General features: G+C 39.5%; 1 protein-coding gene and 1 long non-coding RNA gene across 6 annotated transcripts in view; one reads left to right on the top strand and one right to left on the bottom strand.

Moving 5' to 3' along the window:
* Positions 1–3,137: 3,137 nt before the first annotated feature.
* LOC127425983 (uncharacterized) overlaps positions 3,138–22,099 on the top strand; it is a 29,553-nt gene continuing 10,591 nt past the window's right edge. For 2 of the 3 annotated variants that reach the window (XM_051672387.1, XM_051672386.1), the window contains exon 1: positions 20,384–20,471. In XM_051672387.1, coding sequence (XP_051528347.1) covers positions 20,422–20,471 — 50 coding nt within the window. In that variant the 5' untranslated portion in view covers positions 20,384–20,421. Of the gene's footprint in view, positions 3,276–20,383; positions 20,472–22,099 lie in introns of those variants that run through there. The other variant, XM_051672389.1, reaches the window with a different exon arrangement.
* Positions 5,322–22,099, bottom strand: part of LOC127425992 (uncharacterized) — a 40,857-nt gene continuing 24,079 nt past the window's right edge. Inside the window, exons 5-6 of one of the 3 annotated variants that reach the window (XR_007894720.1) lie at positions 7,055–7,190; positions 5,322–6,856 (exon numbers count right to left, since the gene is read on the bottom strand). This is a non-coding gene — a long non-coding RNA (uncharacterized LOC127425992). The remainder of the gene's footprint in view (positions 6,857–7,054; positions 7,191–22,099) is intronic. The other 2 variants (XR_007894718.1, XR_007894719.1) reach the window with 2 other exon arrangements.

Here is a 22,099-nt window from a genome sequence, read left to right as displayed (position 1 = left end):
TCAAATGTGAGTCTAAAATAATTCCAAGGTATTTAAAATCTGGCACAATCTGTAATTTTTCACTATTAACTAAAATATCGGGTTGGACTTCTACCTTTTTTTTTTTTGTTAGTAAAAAAAAAACATACATGCTGTTTTCTGAATATTTAAAGTAAGACAGCACTGTGTAAGCCAATCAAAAATTTTAGTCATTGCAGATGATAACTTGAGCGCCACCTGTTCACTAGTTTTGGCATGTACATAATCACAGTATTGTCTGCATACATTTGAGTATGTACATCCTGACAGGCATCTGGAAGATTGTTCAAGTACAAACTGAAGAGTAGGGCCCAAATATAGACTCCTGAGGGACCCCAGTTGAACAACCTTTTAAGGAGGATATATATGTTTCAACCTGAGTGCACTGTTTCCTCATAGTCAAATATGGTTCAATCCATTTTATTGCATCAGCTGACAGATTAAAAAGTGATAGTTTAGATAAAAGTATATTATGGTTCAGCATGTCAAATGCCTTACGTAGATCAAGAAACACAGCACCTACAACTCCACCCCTGTCTAATTTTAACCTTATTTGCTCAATAAAATGACAAACATCAGATTCTGTTGAATGATGTTTGCGAAACCCGAACTGCATGGGAAACAATGAATTGGTTTGTGTATTAAGAAAATGATTAAGTTGCTGTTGCTATCTTTTTTACTATCTTAGAAATTACTGATAGGATTGAAATAGGCCTATAGTTGAAAGCATTGGTTGGTTCACAGTCCTTGAATACTGGGGTAATTACCCCAGTAATTACCCCAGTTTTCCTGCAATTTGGAAAATACATTGTTTGATCGAGAGATTTACAAGATGGGTGATAGGAGCCAAAAATATATCTTTATTATTTTTCAAAAAACTACAGTCTAAGCCATCAATATCTTTGGCATTAGAGTTTTTAAAGGATCTTAAGATGTTATAAATTGTATGCTCAGTGACTGTTGTTAAGTGAAATACAGGATGTGCCAGGTTGGGAAGAGTAATTTGTTTAATTCTCATTCCAAAGTTATCAGACAAACTTTGAGTCAATAAAATAGTTATTAAATATGTCTGCAATTTCATCTGGCTTATCAGTTATTCTTCCTTGAAAATTGAATTCTAGGAGTCATGTGATGACATGCGAGGAGCAGACGTGTAAACAGCGAGCTCTGCACACTTTGCTAGTTTTTAATTATTTTTGTGTCAAACCGGTGAGATTCGATACACCCTGCTACATATCTGTTCTTTCAAGTTAACATGGAAAAGAAATCAAAATCCTCGGGCTCTGGAGATATGAAAAGACACGTGCTCAAGCTGAAACCTCAGACAGGCCCGCAGACCAGGGACTCAACTTGGATGGTGCAGCGGGAGAAATTCAGCGGCAACTGGCGAGCATATCTGTGATGTTGACGAAGGTTGTTGCTGACTTAGAGGATCTTGCTGTAATACTACGATCGATTACTGCAATGGAAATGAAATTCTCTGAGTTGGTTACAAGAATCGGGGACATCGAGAAACGGATCGATTATCTGGAGTCATCGGAGAGGGAATTAGCTGCTAATCCGCAAGCGACCAAGACAGACTTGCAATGCGTTTTGGAAAAACTGGAGGATTTGGAGAATCGTAGCTGGCGAAATAACGTCCGAATTGTTGGAATTCCTGAGCATGATAAAGGCAGAGATATGGTGAAATTCCTAGACGAGCTCTTCCCGAGTCTGCTTGACATAACTGGCCATAAGCTGGAAATTGAGCGAGCTCACAAAGTCCCGACTCGCAGATCCGCTGAGGGAGACAGGCCCCGATCAATTTTGGCCAAATTTCTGAGATCGTCCGAAAAAGATCTCGTGTTGCACGAGGCGAGGAACAAAGGAAAGCTTTCTTGGAAGAATCACAGCATTTTCTTGTTCCCAGACTTTATTCAAGGAATGCAAGAAACTCTTACATCAACGGAAGATCGCTTTTGAGTAAAGATAGTTTCACATCTTCGTGAAGATATTAGAAACTTTGTGAAACCATTAAAACTCCCTAAACTGATGACTGAGCAAAAAAAATCTCTTGATTCTGAGATAACCTTGGCGGAGCTTGCAGAGGTAATCAAGGCCTTGCGGACAGATGGCTTTGCCTCTGAGTTTTTTAGATCTTATGCCACAGAACTGGCTCCACTTTTGTTAGAAGTTTATACGGAATCACTAAACAGGTTATCTGCAGGTTCGAAGGAATGAAATTTAAGACTTTTTAAGACTTTTTAAGGCCAAATAAAAATAAAAATTGAAGACCACTTTCGCAATAAAAAAACCCCACATTAATTCATTAGCTGGTAAATACAAAACCACAGAGGCTACTTGAATGTTTCTGGACATGTTTTTTGTTTTATATTTTGTGTATTTATGTGTTAATAAGTTAATACAACATTAATACTCTAAATGAAATCATTAAGGGTGCTTTCACACTGGCAGTTTAGTTCAAAACAGAGCACGGTTCCCATGAAAAATTGGTAATGTGAAAGCTGTCATGCGGACCGGGGAGTGCACCGCGGTGCCGAACCTGAGACTACCTATAGGAGGTGGTCTGAGTTCGCACTCGGGTGTGCACTCGTTCAGGAAGTAAAGTAACCTGTGCATGCGTTTTAGATGATGACGACATCTATCTATATCTATACACCTTATAAACACTATATATAAATTCTATTATTGGTTATAAATATAGGGTATAATAGATGACAGTGGCGATAACTTCACCTTGGACACGAGCGTAAGCGTGCAGTGTAAACTAAGATGCAGATGAATTCCTTGCAATCAGCTGTCTCCTCAAAAAACGCCGTTTGCGAGCAGCAGCAAGCTGCCTTCCCCTGGACATCTGATGAGTTACGCCATGAAGCGCACATATACGCAGTTGTCGTTCACTCTGCTGTGCATAATGGCACCAAAATAACAAAAAAACAAAAAGTATGATGAGTCGCGTTGTGTTCTCCATGCGTGTTTGTGATGACGTAAGATGAATGCATATGGACCGGGGTTCGATAGAATCAAGTGAGTGTGAAACCAGACCAACGCTACGGGGGGCACCGGGAACAATCGCACTCGGAATCGGACCACAGCAAACATGCCCGGTGTGAAAGCCCCCGAATGCATGTCGCCTAAAGTATGTAGCCTATATTGTGACCCTTCTCTTTAGTCACTTGCTTTCTAGCAAGACATGATGCCATGACGCATGAGCTGACAGTGGCTCTGCAGACAGGGCGGAGTTAAGCGGTGTCTCGGTAAGTTAACAAGTTTGTGAACTACATACTGGAAACTTAATAAAAAATTACCCCATCATTTTCCCTTTTCAATATAACTAATATAACATTAACCTTGTCCCTGACAAACATGTCACTCATGTCTGTTTGCTGTTAGCCAGCTATAGTTTGTCAGTGCAATCAGTAATGTAGCAGATTGAAAGGTAAACATCAGAGCATCTTTTTGCAGCTCAGCAGACAACGGTGCGGTGGTGGATTGTGTCTTATGAGTGTTGATTTCATGCTGTGTTGTTACGTAGTTGGTGAGACACAATGCTGGAAAGTAAAATAAACAACGTCTGTCATTTACTTTGTGACAACGAGCTTACAGCTAACTAGCTAATCGTAGCTATTGTTGTCAGCTGAGTGGAAGCTAATGAGTAAACATGTATTCACCAAACTGTTTTGTTCAGGATTCACAGTTTGGTACCCCCTTCAACTGAACAATTCCAGTCGTTGCATTTATAAAATGTAATATTTAAAAGTCTGGTTTTCCACTGAACTTGTATAGCAGAATATGGTGCAACACCGCTGCTTATCTGTATATCTTGACTCAGCAGTATTAATATAGTCAGCATTTGACTGATACTAAACAGTAATACTGATGTTTATTTAGCTATTTATTTTATTTTTATTTATTCTTTATTTTAATGGTCAGCATTTGACTGATACTAAACAGTACTGATGTTTATTTAGCTATTTATTGTATTTTTATTTATTCTTTATTTTCTCAGTGTTCATTTCTAGAATTTGTTGACAATGTATAGTAATAATGTCAAATATTCTTTGATAAAAAATATTTAAGAAATCAGCCTTCTGAGTACCTTTGCATAGTCATAGCGTTGCAAAATCGGTGAAAAATCCACATAGAAAAGGTCTGTTTTCATTCCAGCTCAAAAATTAAATATATCGGCCACCATATCGGTAATCGGTGAATTTTCCCTTTCTAAAATTGGTATCGGTCTCAAAAATCCCATATCGGTCAGGCTCTAATCAGAACATCCAAATGTGAGGGGAAACAAAAGCAAAAGAGTTTTGGGACACTTTCCTGTATATCAGTCATGGGATGTCCAAAAGTATGAACATGTGAAGATGATATAACAGTTTGCAAATCAAAGATTTTGATATTCAAACTTTTGAGAATGAAATGAAAGCAGGCATTGCCACCAAAACCAGGACTGCTTTGAGACCTAATATAAATGTATAGGTATTGATTATTACAAGGAATGTTTCGGGTTTAATACAAGTTAAACGCTATTGACAGTGTTTGTGGCATAATGCTGATTACTACAGAAAATAAATTTGACTCGTCCCTCTTTTTCTATAGAAAAAATGTCCTGTTCAGTAAAGCCAAGCACACTACACGACTTTCAGTCTGTGCCCTGTGACAAACAGTCTGTTGTTTTTTGTCGTTTTGGTTTGCACACTACACAACTGATCGCAGACTGAGTGTATTAACTACTTCACCATTCTTCCCAGACTGAGGCCCTGTGTACACCTGGTTTTAAGATCCATTTTGGGTGATCCGATCACAAGTGTCTTTGGTCATCTCTTTTGACCAATTGTGTTCGTATTTTGAGGGGAGAATCTCTGATTTGATGAGGACACACATCAATCATTAAGTCTGTGTATTACTGAATGATGATAAAGCACAAAATTAAAAGAAAAAGAAAGAGCTAAAAACCGCCACATAGCTTCTCTTAATTATACACCAACAAAATGTTTAGAGCAGAATTCTGAGTTATTTTAGCACAGTACCAGTAACGGATCTTCTAACGTGCATGCTTCTCATATCATTGTCCCTTCATGTTGATACTGAAGAATTCTGTGAAATTCTTGTGCATGTTTATGCATTTGCTTTTTTTTTAAATTTTGATCGTAGAGTTATATCCTTATAAATCTGCACATAACCGGCAAAGTTTAAACTCTTGTTTTATTAGCCAGAATTTGTTTGAAGTGGACATGTCTCAAAACAGTTTGGACCCCATTACAGCTGTCTTTAGCGTCATCCCGTTTCAAACCAATCACCCAAACACATCTTAAAATTACAATAACGAAATTCATAAACTTGTGCAGTTTATTCGGAGAACGTCAACAAAAATGAAAGAATGGCTCACGCCTGTTTTTTGCGCTTATTTGCACTTATGTGCAAAAAAAAAAAAAAGAAAAACAGCTGAAAATAATAAAGACAGTGAGTAGGGAGATGCTGGTGATGTTTTGTTTTATTTTCTAATAATTTTTTGTATCCTTTTCAATACCTTTCTCTCGTCTTGCACTCTCGCTCAGACTGTCCGCAATAGGCTGAGAGAGGCTGGACTGAGGGCTTGTAGGCCTGTTGTAAGGCAGGTCCTTACCCGACATCACCAGCAACAATGTCACCTATGGGCACAAACCCACCTTCGCTGGACCAGACAGGACTGGCAAAAAGTGCTCTTCACTGACGAGTCGCAGTTTATGTCTCACCAGGAGTGATGGTCGGACTCGCGTTTATCGTCGAAGGAATGAGCGTTATACCGAGGCCTGTACTCTGGAGCAGGATCGATTTGGAGGTGGAGGGTCCGTCATGGTCTGGGGCGGTGCTGCACAGCATCATCGGACTGAGCTTGTTTTCATTGCAGGCAACCTCAACGCTGTGCATTACAGGGAAGACATCCTCCTCCGTCATGTGGTACCCTTCCTGCAGGCTCATCCTGACATGACCCTCCAGCATGACAATGCCACCAGCCATACTGCTCGTTCTGTACATGATTTCCTGCAAGACAGGAATGTCAGTGTTCTGCCATGGCCAGCGAAGAGCCCGGATCTCAATCCCATTGAGCACATCTGGGACCTGTTGGATCGGAGGGCGAGGGCTAGGGCAATTCCCCTCAGAAATGTCAGGGAATTTGCGAAAGCTTTGGTGGAAGAGTGGGGTAACATCTGACAGCAAGAACTGGCAAATCAGGTGCAGTCCATGAGGAGGAGATGCGCTGTGGTAGTTAATGCAGCTGGTGGCCACACCAGATACTGACTGTTACTTTTGATTTTGACCCCCCCCCTTTGTTCAGGAACAAATTATTCCATTTCTGTTAGTCACATGTCTGTGAAACTTGTTCAGTTTATGTCTTTGTTGAATCTTTTTACGTTCATACAAATATTAACACGTTAAGTTTGCTGAAAATAAAAGCAGTTGTAGGACATTTCTTTTTTTGCTGAGTTTAGATAGTAATCACTAACTGACAACCCCAAGTGAGTATAGGGATTATTGGGTTTCATATTTAAGATAACAAAACAAAATTTTTTTTTAGTAAATTAGTTCATTCTCTGTACAGTGTAAAGTGAGTAAATGGAATGTAAGTTATAACATTTAATAAAAAATAATAAAAAAAATATGCCTCTACATTTAAAAAGTTATGAAACAACAGACATTCAACAAAGATCAGGAACTTAACAGTTCAGTATGAAATAATTACATTCTAGAAATGGGATTTAATTTTTAAGATGTCGGCATTGGTATCCACCACAATGCTTTCAATCCGCTTGTTGTACTGCTCCAAAGTAGCAAGGAGACGTTCATAGATGTCCTAATGAAGAAAAATAATAGACATTAGGTATGAAATGTAAAATCTTGTGCATAGGTGATTAACAAGCAAGTAAGTTTGTGAAGTGCTGATCTGAAGGACAATTCAACCAATGAAAGAGTTGTTTAGAATGGTTAAGAACATAGATAAGCGAGACAGAGTACACAATTTTTCTTCACAGTTACTAATAGGAAAGTGCACCTGAGCTTTGTGAGTCTGCTGGTTGCAGTTCTCTCTAAGCTTCTGCATCTTTTCCTTGAACTGTTTAGTTTCACGGTTGCTTTCTTCAGTTAGTTTCACAACTTCCTCCCGTTTCAGGTGGATTTGGTCATATTGCCTTGAGAAAAAATAAACAAAACAATTAATTTACATGTCATGAACAATCCACAATCAGCTTAAGAGCAAACAAATTGACATTCTGATTCAAGCAACTTTTAGACCCCATTTACACCAGGTATTAAGATGTGTCTTGGGTGATCCGATCATGTGTCTCTGCATGTTGATATCAGACACACTGAAGAGCCATGAAGAATTTGTTCTTGTTTATGTATTTCCTTTAAAAGTTGCTCTTGGGGCCTGAGTAGCTGCTCAGCGAGTATTGACGCTGACTACCACCCCCGGAGTCGCGAGTTCGAATCCAGGGCATGCTGATCGATTCCAGCCAGGTCTCCTAAGCAACCAAATTGGCCCGGTTGCTAGGGAGGGTAGAGTCACATGGGGTAACCTCCTCGTGGTCGCTATGTGGTTCTTGCTGTTGGTGGGGCGCATGGTGAGCTGTGCAGTGGATGCTGCGGAGAATAGTGTGAAGCCTCCACACGCACTATGTCTCCACGGTAACGAGCTCAACAAGCCACGTGATAAGATGCGCAGATTGACTGTCTCAGATGCGGATTCAACTGAGATTCGTCCTTCATTACCAGGATTGAGGCGAGTCACTACGCCACCAGGAGGACTTAGCATTGGGAATTGGACATTCCAAACTTTAAAAAAATAAAATAAAACAACACACATGCGGACGTGACAGCGGTTCCTGGCCCAGATACGAGAGCGGGCTTTTACACAAAACACTGTGGTGAGATCGGAATCACTCATCAGAATGGACCACAGTCGATAACCGGACTGGAGCAAGCATGTTTGTTGATCACAGTTCTGCTACTCGCTATCCAAACAGGAAGCTGCTGTTTGTTTAGAGACGGATACATTCCATTGTGTCTGCTCCATACGTCTGATAATGGACAGGATAAAAAGATGGTTCAAAAACAGAAGACAATGAAACCTGAAAAACTCAAAGCCAAGCCAACTCTCTTTTTGGTTTCCTTTACATCGTGCAAAAGAAACTGGGATTTAGGACTACAGGATTTACAGGTGCTCCGTTGTCAAGACAACAAAGTTGAAATACTGACAAGGTTAGCAAGCGATTTTATCATACTAAGAGTCATGTCAACATGCATTTTGTTTGTACTGCAGCTTTCTTTTGAAAAAGTAGTGTTCTTTTGAAAGTGTAGTTAATGTATTGTGTATTGAACCCGTTTACTTGAAGTGCCTTAAGCCTAGTGCACACTACATGACTCAAGCTAGTCTCCTTTGATGTTTTGAGTCGACAAATGGTCTACGACAAGAAATCTCAGATCTCACGACCATCGGTCTTATAGTGTGCACACTCCTGCGACAAGCCCTGACAAGTTGCAGACGTACAACGAATTTTAAACCAGCTTCATATCCAGAGGTTTTGTCATCAGGTGTGTGCACTGTCCACACGAACAAGAGATCAACAATGAGCCACAGCCAATGAAATACACTTCCAGTTGTGGTCAAAAATTAAAATGAATAGCATGGCATAGATTAATTTTAAATAATAATTAAATTATATTAAATGATTAAGCTAAACAATAATTTTATAGAACTGGGCTTTATTAGTGTTCCAGAAAAAGCACACTGATGCTTTTCTCCTAGTATTGTGTATAGACTTTAAAACATTTTTGTGCACAGAAATTATGTTTTTTGTATTGTGGGCTAATTCCATGACTGCTGTCTGTTTTTCTGAATGGTGTGGAAAAGCAAACTTAACGAATAAACAGATGACTATCGCGATTAAATTAATCACAAAGAGTAGCCATTCATTTGTTCTCTGTGCACATGTCGATGACAGGTGCATGTGAGATATTTGTGTTGGCACTCCTGGAAGTGTCAAGACGCAGATGCGTTTGCAGCATCGGATGTGCGCAGGTATGCCGTTAAGACCAATCCATTACAGTGCGAATAATGCTTCACGTACAATAAACTGGCTCTCAAGGATGTCGTCATGATTAACACAGGCTAACGATTGGGGTAAATTCTGTCATGTGACACTTCATTTTTGAGTTCATGCTAATTTTCTTGACAAAAAGTGTTTCCAAACCAGTTTTTTGCATAATTTTTAGAGTTTATGTGCTAGAGTTAAACGGAAAAATATTATGTCAACACCCAAAAAAACACTGGATGGAAACGTAGTTTGTGAACTTCTGCAGTTAATCCAGGATGAATTTAAGACATTAGTCATTAATCTTATAGTTCATACAAAATCTTTGTTTAAACACTGGCCTTTAACACTTAGTTTACTAATTTTAAACCATGACTTGCACTGCACATAAATAACTAATATTGGCATTATATTCAAGCTGTTTAGCCAGAGGGGATCTGGCCCCCACAGTGAGCCTGGTTTCTCCCAAGGTTATTTTTCTCCATTAACCAGCATCTTATGGAGTTTTGTGTTCCTTCCCACAGTCATCTTCAGCTTGCTCACAATTATTTTTTAATTATTTATTTTTATACACAATTTACAATCATATTTAATCAAACTACACAATGATGACTCTAAGACGTCATAGATATTACAGTTTCATTTTCTGTTAATGCATGATTTTCTGTAAAGCTGCTTGTGAAGTGCTTTACAAATAAAAATAACTTAATGAGTTTCAATGTCCTTTCATCTCTGTAAAGTGCATTTCACAAGTTGCATTGAGGTGTCAACGCTCCGCTCACTGTCAGCGTCAAGCACCGATTTGCCCTCCACATATGACAAGTGTCGCAGAAAGTCAGATGTGCACAAGAAATTTTTTTTAGATGTATTTGAAAGAGAAAAAAAAAACCTGGCAATTACTTTGATTGCAGAAAGTAAAAAGTGGACTTGTTTATGTTAAGGTCTTAGCATTTTCTTGGTTAGCTAATTGTGTTGTTCAATAAGTCTCTGGAAACTGTGAAATGATAAGGTAATATTTAATTCAAAGATATGATACATTCAATATCTCTTCATAAATTTGGACAGTATTTAAATATTTCTTGTTGCTTTGAACACTCAAAGACATAATTTGTACGGCAAAAAAGTGGGTGAAAAACACTTTGATGTAAAGTGATATTACTTCATCTTGCGTCACACTTGCCATCTGTTTTGCAGAGATCTCGCTCTCTTCAGTCATAGATATGACACACTTGCCGATTAAGAATGGTGGAGGGGTGACAGATATACCAGCTCACCGCAATTCTCTCTCTTTGATTCCAAGTCACGTGGAGCTCACCGAAATAACAGCAGTTCCATGTGAACATAAACAATTCACTGTAATTCAGTGATTTTTTAGGATGCAATTCATGGAGAAACCTTACCTTGTGAAAGTGTGCGATTGTATTTATCCCCTTGAGGCTTTCCGTAAAACCCGCATGTCCATATGCAGCTTTCATTGAGTAAAGAAACAGACTGCAGTTCTGTTGCCTCGGTTTCTGATTTCATTATTCATTTTAGTGTAGGAGAAAAACACACAGAATCACTATGGATTACAATCAGTGTTTGTGATATGCAGCTGAGTGCGATCACAGATGAAACCGTTCAGATCAGCTTGACGCCTTGTCAGTTCTTCAATAAAAGCAGCTCATTGGTCACTTGAAACTGGAAAATGCCACCTTCGGAGGATGAAAATAAGGTGCTTTTTCAAACTGTTCTGAGACCAGTTTCCTTAAGAGTTCATTTTATTCCTTTTTTTTTTGTGCCGGTTCCGCTAGCGGCTGGAGCTTGTTCTGTGGAGGAACACACCTTCTGGACAGTTATGTGGACGAATCTACACGTTTTTTGTGTTTATTCCGCTTATTGGCTAGAGTTTGTTTTATAGACTATTTTTTGCTGTGTAATGTTAAGTTATGTTTTGTTTACTGCGCATGTGCAAAGAGCACCGTTTTCAGGTTAGCGCGTTTTTCTGAGAGCTGATAGAGTCTGGCATCCTATGGAAAGAGGATCTGCCGTGTTGAATGTTATGGAGCAATAAAGAGTTTTATTGTCAAGAACCACTGCAGTTATTGAGTTAACACTGGTAGCAGAAGATGGCTGCTGCTAGGAATTACAAAAATCCCCCACCGTTTGACGAGGAGATGGCTTACGAAAGTTAGAAAAATGAGATTGAAATTTGGAGATGTGTTACTGACCTGGAAAAGAAAAAACAAGCCTTGGCGGTTACTTTGTCACTAACGGGCAGAGCAAGGGACAGTGCTTTGGAAATTTCCGCTGAAGATTTGAATGCTGACACTGGAATGCAAACACTTATAGCGAAATTGGACTCTGTGTTTTTAAAAGAAAAAGATCGACAGTACGAGGCATACACAGATTTTGACCGGATCACTAGAGAGAACGGTGTTTCTATGGTGGAATACATCGTCGAGTTCGAACACCGATACAACAGGCTACGTAAGTTCAAAATGGAGCTCCCTGATGCCGTACTGGCCTTTAAGCTACTCGATACTGCCGGACTTACTGTTAAAGATAAACAGTTAGCACTTACAGCTTGCTCTAGCGTTTCTTTCACTGATATGAAATCAGCATTGAAAAGAATAACGTTACTTCACCACGAGAGGGCGGCAGTGCACTGCAGAACACAGATAGTGACACTGCCTATTACACGAGATATTCAGGCAAACGGGGACATAAGTCAAACACTCAAACCATAGCTCAAGGCACAAACCCCCTTGATAAATATGGAAGAAGAACGAAATGTGCAATTTGCCAAAGCACGTATCACTGGGTAAAGGACTGTCCAAATAAAAAGGAACATGTAAGAATGACAAAAGATGAAGAACTAAAAGATGACGTTGAAGAATGTAACATCACTTTGTTTTCAAATGAATCTTTGTCTAACACAGAAATTTTCATGGTGGAGGCTTTAGGGTCAGCTGTGATTGACACAGCCTGTACAAGAACTGTGTGTGGAGAAAAATGGCTTGATGATTACACAAGTGGGCTACCACAGAGTGAATTACTGAAAATAGATGACAAACAAAGTGCAAGACCTTTCAGATTTGGTGATGGCAAAGTTGTTTATTCCACAAGGAAAGTTACCATTCCAGCAAGGATAGGACATACCAGATGCAAAATAGAGACAGAAGTTGTTCCTGCAGATATACCAATGCTTTTAAGCAAGACTTCATTGAAAAGAGCAAGCGCAGTTCTGGACATTGCACATGACAAAGCAACGATGTTTAAACAACCTGTTAAACTTGAACTAACATCTTCAGGACATTATTGTGTGAACTTGAGAGATGACAGTCATCTAGATGAAAACGAGACAAGTGAGAACAAGACACAAAATGAAAATGAAATTCTTGCTGTGACAGAAAACATGACAACAAAAAAAAAGGAGACAGTCCTATTGAAACTACACAGACAATTTGGACATGCTTCAGCTGATAGACTGCAAAAATTACTGGCCTGCTCAGGTAATCACGATGATGAAAGTAACACAATTCTCAAGAACATTGTTAAAAACTGTGAAACATGTATCAGATACAGCAAGCCAAAACATAAGCCTGTAGTGGGTTTGCCTATGGCATCAGCCTATAATGAGACTGTGGCTGTGGACTTACATGAGCTTGAGCCGGGAGTATGGTATTTGCATGCAATTGACCACTTCACATGCTTCAGTGCAGGGAGTATCGTCACCACAAAGAACCCAAAAGAGATAGTGAAGCACTTTATTCACTGCTGGATAAGTGTTCATGGTCCTCCATGCAGACTGTTTAGTGATAATGGAGGTGAATTTAATAATGATGAAATGAGGGACATGGCTGAAAAGTTTAATATTGAAGTTAAAACAACTGCAGCGTACAGTCCATGGAGTAATGGCCTTGTAGAAAGGCACAATCTGACCCTAACTGAAATTTTGCTGAAGCTGAAGAAGGATAACAACTGTGACTGGAAGACAGCTTTAGATTGGGCACTGATGGCAAAGAACTCTATGCACAATGTGCATGGTTATAGTCCCTACCAGTTAGTGTTTGGGCAGAACCCAAATCTGCCCTCAGTCCTCACTAATAAGCCTCCAGCTCTGGAAACAAGTATGAGTACTTGGATAGCTAAACAAATCACCACACTACATGCAATGAGAAAAGCCTTCACAGAAGATGAATGCTCGGAGAGAATTAGAAGAGCCCTTCGTAAGCAATTGCGGCCCATTCATGACAGATATGAAACGGGGGACAAAGTGTATTATAAGCGAGTAGATTGTAATGAGTGGAAAGGTCCAGGTGTAGTCATAGGCCAAGATAATGTGGTTGTATTTGTCAGGCATGGTGGAACCTATGTTCGAGTGCATCAGTCTAGACTAAGAAAGGTGAATGACCCACAAACAAAACTGGAGGAGACAGAAAGGGAACAAATGAAAACAAATGAATATCCCACAGTAACGCCAGCAGCAGATCTCAGTGACACTGACAGTGAAAATGAGGAAATAACACCAGCTAATGATGAACGTAATGCTGAAGATGAATGTGAACCTTCTGCATCAGTGCTACCTGAAGGGGATAATCTTGATCAATCCCACACGCCACAAACCCGCTCATCTATGAGCTGTGAAGGTCTAAGACTGAAAACAGACCAAATAGTTAAATACACAGATAATCAAAGTGGACAAATCCATACTGGGAAAATCCTCAGCCAGGCAGGAGAGGCAACTGGTAAACACAAAAACTGGTACAATTTGCAGTACAGTGAGCCTGAGGAAATTGCTGGCACAACTGCATCAGTCAATCTAGGACAAATGGACAATGTTCAGGTAATTCCATCCGAACATGCTAAGTTGAGCACTGACTCCAATGAAGATGATATATTGATAGTACATGATGATCTCTTTATGCCGGCAAAAAATACAGAACTCAGCACCTGGAAGAGAAATAACGTCTGTGAAGAAGTGAAAGATGAAGGCCAGAAGTGCATCTCCAAGAGGTGGGTGTGCACACTTAAAGAAACAGCTGCTGGAGTTGTACGTATGGCTAGACTATTTGCGAGAGGCTTTGAAGAAATAAACACTCAAGACCTTCCCAAAGACTCACCTACATGTGCCTCAAGAGTCTCTAAAAATTATCATGGCAGTCATATGTCAAAATAAATGGCAGCTAAACTCCATGGACATAAAAGCAGCCTTTTTACAAGGTGAAGAGTTAACCAGAGATATTTACATTCGCCCACCACAAGAAGTGCAGAACAAAGGAACCATATGGAAGTTGAAAAAATTTGTTTATGGCCTTACAGATGCTTCTTTATTCTGGTATAATAGGGTGAAAGACACCATGCAACAATTGGGAGCTACAGTGTCAAAGGTAGATCCAGCAGTATTTTACTGGCTGGATGATTCCAGCAAGGTGATGGGAATTCTTGCATCACATGTGGATGACTTTATTTGGGGTGGTACAGATGCATTCACCATAAACATCATTCCTCAATTGAAAGCTGCCTTTCAAGTTGGACGGGAAGAACATGACAGTTTCAGCTACGTTGGAATAGAAGTACATTCTAAGGAGAAATACAAGTACAACAAGGAAAGTACATAAACTATCTGCAACCTATCCCAGTGGACTCCACCAGATCAACACAGCGTGAAGCTTCATTGACAGACGTTGAGATGGACATGCTAAAATCAAAGATTGGACAAATATTGTGGGTTGCCAGGCAAAGCAGACCTGACATAATATATGACATATCCATTTTGGCATCTAACACAAAGCATGCTACTGTTCAGACCCTGCATTGTGCAAATAAACTTATCAGAAAACTGAAATCATAAGAGGTCATTTTGAGGTTCCAGTACTTAGGAAAAAACAGTTCTGTTAAATTGGTGGTGTACAGTGATTCCTCAATGGGAAATCTTCCGGACGGTGGCACACAGGGTGGACATTTCATCATGCTTATGGGAGAAAATGGAAAATTTTCACCTATATCTTGGCAGTCAAAACGAATCAGGAGAGTTGTACGGAGTACCTTAGCAGGAGAGACTTTGGCACTTGCAGATGGAGTTGACAGTGCGGTTTTCCTCGCTACACTATACTCTGAGATTACCACTGGTGACTGCTCACGCATCAATGTGCCTATTGTGTGTGTAACAGACAATCATTCCCTTCTCGATGCTCTCAAATCTACAAAATCTGTCACCGAAAAGAGACTGCGCCTAGAAATCAGCAGTATGAAGGAGCTTATACACTCTGGAACCATTCAGCAGATATTGTGGTCAACCACCAAAGAGCAGCTAGCTAACTGCTTGACAAAAAAGGGGGCATCTGGACTTGGCATTCTGAAAGCTCTCAGCACAGGTGTTTGCTATCTTAAGGGCTGAATGGATTTGACAATGATTAGCTTATGTTTTGTCAATGTCTAGTCATTTAAACAAACTCTAAAGTTAACCTGTTATTCTGTTAACTGCTTATGTTCTAAACTTGAACAGTTTTCTTCTTAAAAAAAAAAAAAAAAAAAAAAGGAGATTGTTAAGTTATGTTTTGTTTACTGCGCATGTGCAAAGAGCACCGTTTTCGGGTTAGCGCATTTTTCTGAGAGCTGATAGAGTCTGGCATCCTATGGAAAGAGGATCTGCCGTGTTGAATGTTATGGAGCAATAAAGAGTTTTATTGTCAAGAACCATTGCAGTTATTGAGTTAACATGTAATTCCGTCTCTCAAAATTTATATAGAAGCACCGGACTTGAGCAATCCGACAGCAAAGTTGTCACGAAGACTCTCGTAGGCATACATGGTCTGTTTGAGTTTAGAGGGATGGACACCGGTTGGCACTGTTGTGTGCATGTTTTTCTTTTTTCTGTTTGTTTGGTTCGGGGGGAAGTTTGGGGTTTGATTGTTACACTAATGTTGGAATGTGGTCTTTATAATCTTGTTTTTGACACACAATCTATTTTTTCAAATATGTCAAATGTTAATATGAGTGGATTATCTCTCTCCATGTGGAATGTGAATGGGCTGGGGCACCCCATAAAAAGGAAGGTTATTTCTTTTCTTAAACGTAAGAAATATGATAATGTTTCTTCAAGAAATGCATCTTTCCCTGCAGGAAGCTGAAAATTTTGGGAAGATATGGGATGGACAAGTTTTCTTTAGTGCTGGCTCGAGTAAGAGCAGGGGAGTCATTACATTGATAAGTAAACATCTACAATTCAAATGTCTCAAACAGATTAAAGATAAATTATGAAGAGTCATTACTGTTTTAACAGAAATTCAGGGGCAAAGGTCGATTTTGGCTAATATTTACGCAACTAACACTGATGATCAGGGCTTTTTTATAGATCTTGAAGAGATGTTGCAAGCCGCTGGCACCCCTCATGATATAGTATTGGGAGGAGACTTTAATCTTTTGATGGACTCAGTCCTTGATCATAGTGAAGCAAAAGTGTGCAAGCCCCTTAGAGCAATACTGATGCTTTTCAGGGTGTGTAAAAATCTTGGTCTTACAGATATTTGGAGACTTTTGAACCCATATGGTAGGGACTATACATTTTTTTCATCAGTCCATAAGATTTATTCTAGAACAGATTTATTTTTTATTTTTATTATTATACCTAAGTCCCTCATTTCATCTGTTGTTGACTGCTCAATTGGAAACATAGTCTCAGATCATGCCCTGGTGAATTTAGAGGTGTTGCCACATACGGAGAAAAATAAATCATATAGTTGGCGCTTTACTGTATCCCTTTTGCAAAATCCTCAATTTCAACAAATGTTAAAGGCTGAAATTAATGTTTATATGGAGACCAACTGGTCCTCGGTATCCTCTGTGGGTGTGGCTTGGGAGGTCCTTAAGGTGGTTCTTAGGGGCCGGATCATACAGTATGCATCATTCACCAAAAAATCCAAAGCACGAGAACTCATGGAGTTGGAAGGGAATATTAAAAGTGCCGAGGCAGAGCTGAAGCACCGAATGTCATCTGATGGCCTCAGAGAATTAACCCGATTGAAATACAGATATAATACCATTTTGTCACGGAAGGTGGAGTTTTGGCTATTCAGGGCAAGACAGTCATATTTTGTGTCGGGGGGCAAAGCAGAGAAGCTTTTGGCTAGATGCATAATGCAGAGAGAGTCTTTTTCTACCATTCCCTGCTGGTGGTGAAATATTTACCTCGGCCATTGATATAATGCTTTTAAAGAATTGTATCTTGATCTTTATAGTTCCACATCTTCGTCTACTGATGAAGATAATAGGAACTTTGTGAAAACATTTGAACTTCCTAAACTGACAACTGAGCAAAAAAAATTATCTTGATTCTGAGAACCTTGGAGGAGCTTGGTGAGGTAATTAAGGCCTTGCCTACAGGCAAGATGGCTTTGCCGCTGGATTTTTGAGATCTTATGCTACAGAACTGGCTCCACTTTTGTTAGAAATTTATATGGAATCATTAAAGAATGGAAAGCTTCCACCAACCATGACACAAGCACGGATCAGTCTGATTATTAAAAAGGACAAAGATCCAAGTGAGTGTAAAAGCTACTGTCCAATCTCCCTGATCCAACTAGATGTTAAAATTTTGTCAAAAATTTTGACTAACCGATTAAGTAAGGTTTTGAATTCTCTTATACATATAGATCAGGTGGGGTTTATTCGGGGCTGCAGCTCTTCTGATAACATCAGGCGTCTCCTCAATATCATGTGGTCAGTAGCAAATGATCAGTCTCCGGTCGCTGCCATCTCACTTGACGTCGAAAAGCGTTTGATATGGTAGAATGGGATTATCTTTTTAAGATTTTGGAAATGTATGGGTTCGGGAATACATTTATTGGTTGGATTAAGTTACTTTATAAACATCCTGTAGCAGCGGTACAAACAAATTGATTAATTTCAGATTATTTTACTCTGAATAGGGGCACTCAGCAGGGTTGCCCTCTTTTCCCCATTATTGTTCTGTTTTGCCCTGGAACCATTAGCAACCGCGATAAGAAAGGAGGATGATTTTCCAGGAGTGATTGCAGGAAGTGTGGCGCATAAGCTTCTGCTTTGCACAGATGATATTTTATTATTCATCTCTGACCCCACTAGATCTATGCCTTGCCTCCACAGAATTATTAATTCCATTTCCAAGTTCTCACGATACAAAGTCAATTGGTCTAAATCCGAAGCTTTGGCTTTGACAGCGTACTGTCCAGTAACGGCCTTCCAGCCGGGCGCCTTCCAGTGGCCCAAACAGGGCATTAAGTATTTGGGAATTTTATTCCCAGCAAATTTTTCTGATTTAGTCAGAGTTAATTTTGATCCCTTAATAAAAAGGTTTTCGAATGATGTGGACAAGTGGGCTTCATTACACTTATCGATGATTGTGAAGCTTAATGTAATTAAAATGAATTGTATTCCAAAATTCAACTACCTGTTACAATCTCTCCCTATAGATGTCCCCCTCTCTTTTCAAGCAATTTGATAGCATAGCGAAGTCCTTCATTTTGAATGGTAAGCGTGCCAGGTTAAATTTCAATAAGTTACATAGGCCGATTGACAAAGGTGGGTTAGGCCTACCCAAGATTTTGTTTTATTACTATGCATTCGGTCTCAGACATTTGGCTCATTGGTCGCTTCCACCTGAGAGAGCCCCTCCCTGGTTTTGTATTGAAAAGGAAGCTCTTGCCCCTATCTCGCCTCTGCATAGCCTTTCGATCAAATTAATCAGAGAAGTTAAGTCACACCCCGTTATTTTGCATTTACACTCGATATGGACAAAAGTGTCCAGAGTGTTTAATTCGGATATTTATTTAAACGTAGCCTCAAGCATATGGCAGAACCCTAAATCACGCATTAATAAGTCCCCTTTCTGTTGGTCAGATTGGATTGTGAGGGGTGTTAATACACTTGGTGACCTATATGAGAGTGGAGTATTGAGACCTTTTGAAAATTTGGTTCAAAATTTTGGGATTCCCAGATCCCAGTTTTATAAGTATTTACAGCTGCGCCACCTACTCTGCACTGTTTTTGGGAGTGGCACGCACCCCCCTAGTACGGCAGATACTCTGGGAGTGGTAATTACTGCTTTTGGAAAAGGTCATGAGGCATCAGTTAATTCTGCTAATTCAGAGTCTGGGGGATGGAGCTTTAAATTCCCTCAAAAGATTATGGGAGGAAGATTTAACTTTGTCTTTGGAGGAGGGAGTGTGGGCTAGGATTCTTAAAAACGTCAAGTCTGCACCTAGAGATGCAAGGGTGCGCCTTATGCAATTTAAGATTCTACATAGATTTTATTGGACCCCTTCTAAATTATATAGGCTTAGTCTTAAGGACACACCCACCTGCTGGCGATGCCATTTAGAAGATGGAGACACCACCCATTTTTTTTGGGGGTGTCGTAAGATACAGGAGTTCTGGTTGAGGGTCCAAAATTTTATGGCCGACGTATTGGGTACTCGGATCTCCTTTTACCCCAGGCTCTGTATTTTGCGTGACAGGCGGTCATTGATGTAGGAGATAAGTACATGAAGAATTGGATCCTGGCCGGTGTTATGGCGGGCAGAGAGGTTATCCTTAGGGGATGGAAGTCAGCTGGAGCCTCCTCGTTTCGTGAGTGGTGCGAGGAGATGGGCAGGGTGGCAGCTTGGGAAGAGTTGTCATATAGAAGGCTAGGCAACCTGTATATGTTCATCAGGAGGTGGGGCAGCTATTTGGCCTTTTTGGAGGGCTCTCGGGGAGGGGCAGTGGAGGGAGATGTGTTGTTTTAAATGTGTATGTTGTAGCCTTTTTTTTTTCTTTTTTTTTTTTTTTACATATACTTTTTTTTAAATGTATTTCTAAAAATGTTCTTCTGTTTTACTGTTTGTTTGTGTGACTTTGTCAATTGTATTTGACCACTGGGGTATCTGTGTTCAGTGGTGGGGTGTGGTGGTTAATATTCGAGAGGCAGGGTTGTAAATAATATGTGATTCCAATATTCTGTTATTTATAAATATGTTATATGGAATCAATAAAAACTTTTTATAACAAAAAAAAAAAAAAAAAAAAAAAAAAGTGCAGCAGCTTTAATTTTAAGAATAGATCTTATTTTACACATAAATAAAACACTGCCATTCTTTAAATCCATAGGAAATTGCTGAGGGAAATTTTTGCAAATAAGCCTTCGGCATTGGCCTACAAATTGACTTAACATCTTGGCTGTTCACATGGCTGAAGACATCCCCTTCTTTATTCAAAAAGGCTAACTACGCGTAAACGTGACGTATTACATGCATACGCCTTCCTTTGGCATCTCTGAGGTTCATGATCTTTGTGTCATAGTTTCAACCAGCAATTCTGCAGCTCCATAATGACCATTAATTCTGTGGAGAAAGAAACAGGAAATGGTTCTAATGAAAGGTGAGTGCTTATATACTGAAACTTTCTGAACATGGGCAGGTGAGGTTCACTCACAGTGCACAATGTAATGGTTCATTGTCAATGTAACTTCCTTCCTGGATGCTTGATGATTTAGAATCAGAATCAGCTTTATTGCCAAGTATGCTTACACATACAAGGAATTTGTCTTGGTGACAGGAGCTTCCAGTGAACAACTATACAAAAACACTACAAAAACAGCAGCAAGATGTAGGGCTTTACTGGTTGTTTAGATCAGTGTTACTATCAGAAATAATTAATAATTATTTCTGTAGTTATTAATCAATATTTAAATTAATTAATTGTATCTAACTCATTAAAACCTCATATGGGACTCCAGTAAATGTAGTGTGCTACGTTTAGGAGCAAGTTTGGTTATTAGCAATAATTAATAATTATCAAAGATAATTATTAATATCAATAGAACATTGATGAGAATCAATGTTAGCTTTTTTTAATCCTTTAAATCAACAGTTATCAAAGATAATCGTTAATTGTTAACGTCGATGAAACAATTAAAATTAACACTATCTTATTGATCATTCAAATTCAATCAAAGATAATTATCAATTATCAAAAATCAATAGAATATTAATAAGGATTAACATTGACGGGGCACCACCCTGCAATCAGGGACTAATAACCGAATATTAAAACAGTCTCAATATTAGATTGTTTTCTTAGGAAAATCGACATCCGAAGAATATCGATTTTCGGGAAAAAAACAATGAATGAAGGTTTGAATCCGAGCACTGACATCCCGTCAGCATGACACAGGCGTATGCAAAACAAACCAAAACACTTCTCTTTGTAATATAAACAAAAGTTTATTTATGCAGTAATATCAATTAATAATTAATACAATGCAGTCCATAAACTTCCAACTTACAACTACAAACTAAACAGTGATATGATTAGATATGGAAATAAAAATAATCCTATAACACATAAGGTGTGTGTGTGACCGTGTGGTTAGTGAGGAGAGAGAGAGAGAGAGAGAGAGAGAGATGATTAAGTGACAGCCCGAAAGCTGATTTCGCGATAGCTGGAGATAAAGCAGCCGTGTTCATCACTCAGAGACGCGGTTTTACGAGCGGGGCTCGTAAAAGTCCCTTGTTATTTGACTCTTTAATGGATGAACTCAGTTGCTGTCTCACCCGCGATGGCGAAAATGCACAACAGTCCAATTTGGTTGGACCACAATACAGCAAAACAAATTCGTGATAATTAATATCCTGAGTATTAATAATGAGCGGACATGGCGGTCCGTAAACTGTACAAGCAAAATCCTTGAAACACAAGAATAACACACTATAATATTCTATCTCTGCCCAGACGTAACCTCTTACTTGAATCGCATGAGGACACAGGTAGAATGTGTTTTCCTCCGTCCTTTAACTTTGACCCGGTTCCTTGAGGCTCGTGTGATGACGAGAGGTCGTTTCCTCGCGCTGTCGGCGGGCGGTACGGCTGTTGATTGTCGGCGGCCGGTATGGCTGTTGATTCTCGGCGGGCTGGCGGAGAACTCAGAAATGACGACTTGATTGAAGATGGAAGAGAAATCTTTAATCTCTTCTGTAGGCCAACGGATGAAGATGCGAATTGCTTGG

The sequence above is a fragment of the Myxocyprinus asiaticus genome, chromosome 35 (genome assembly GCF_019703515.2).
Source record: "Myxocyprinus asiaticus isolate MX2 ecotype Aquarium Trade chromosome 35, UBuf_Myxa_2, whole genome shotgun sequence".
NCBI classification, from domain to species: Eukaryota; Metazoa; Chordata; class Actinopteri; order Cypriniformes; family Catostomidae; genus Myxocyprinus; species Myxocyprinus asiaticus.
Note: the sequence above shows the minus strand (reverse complement) of the source record. Positions and strands in the feature narration are given on the sequence as shown.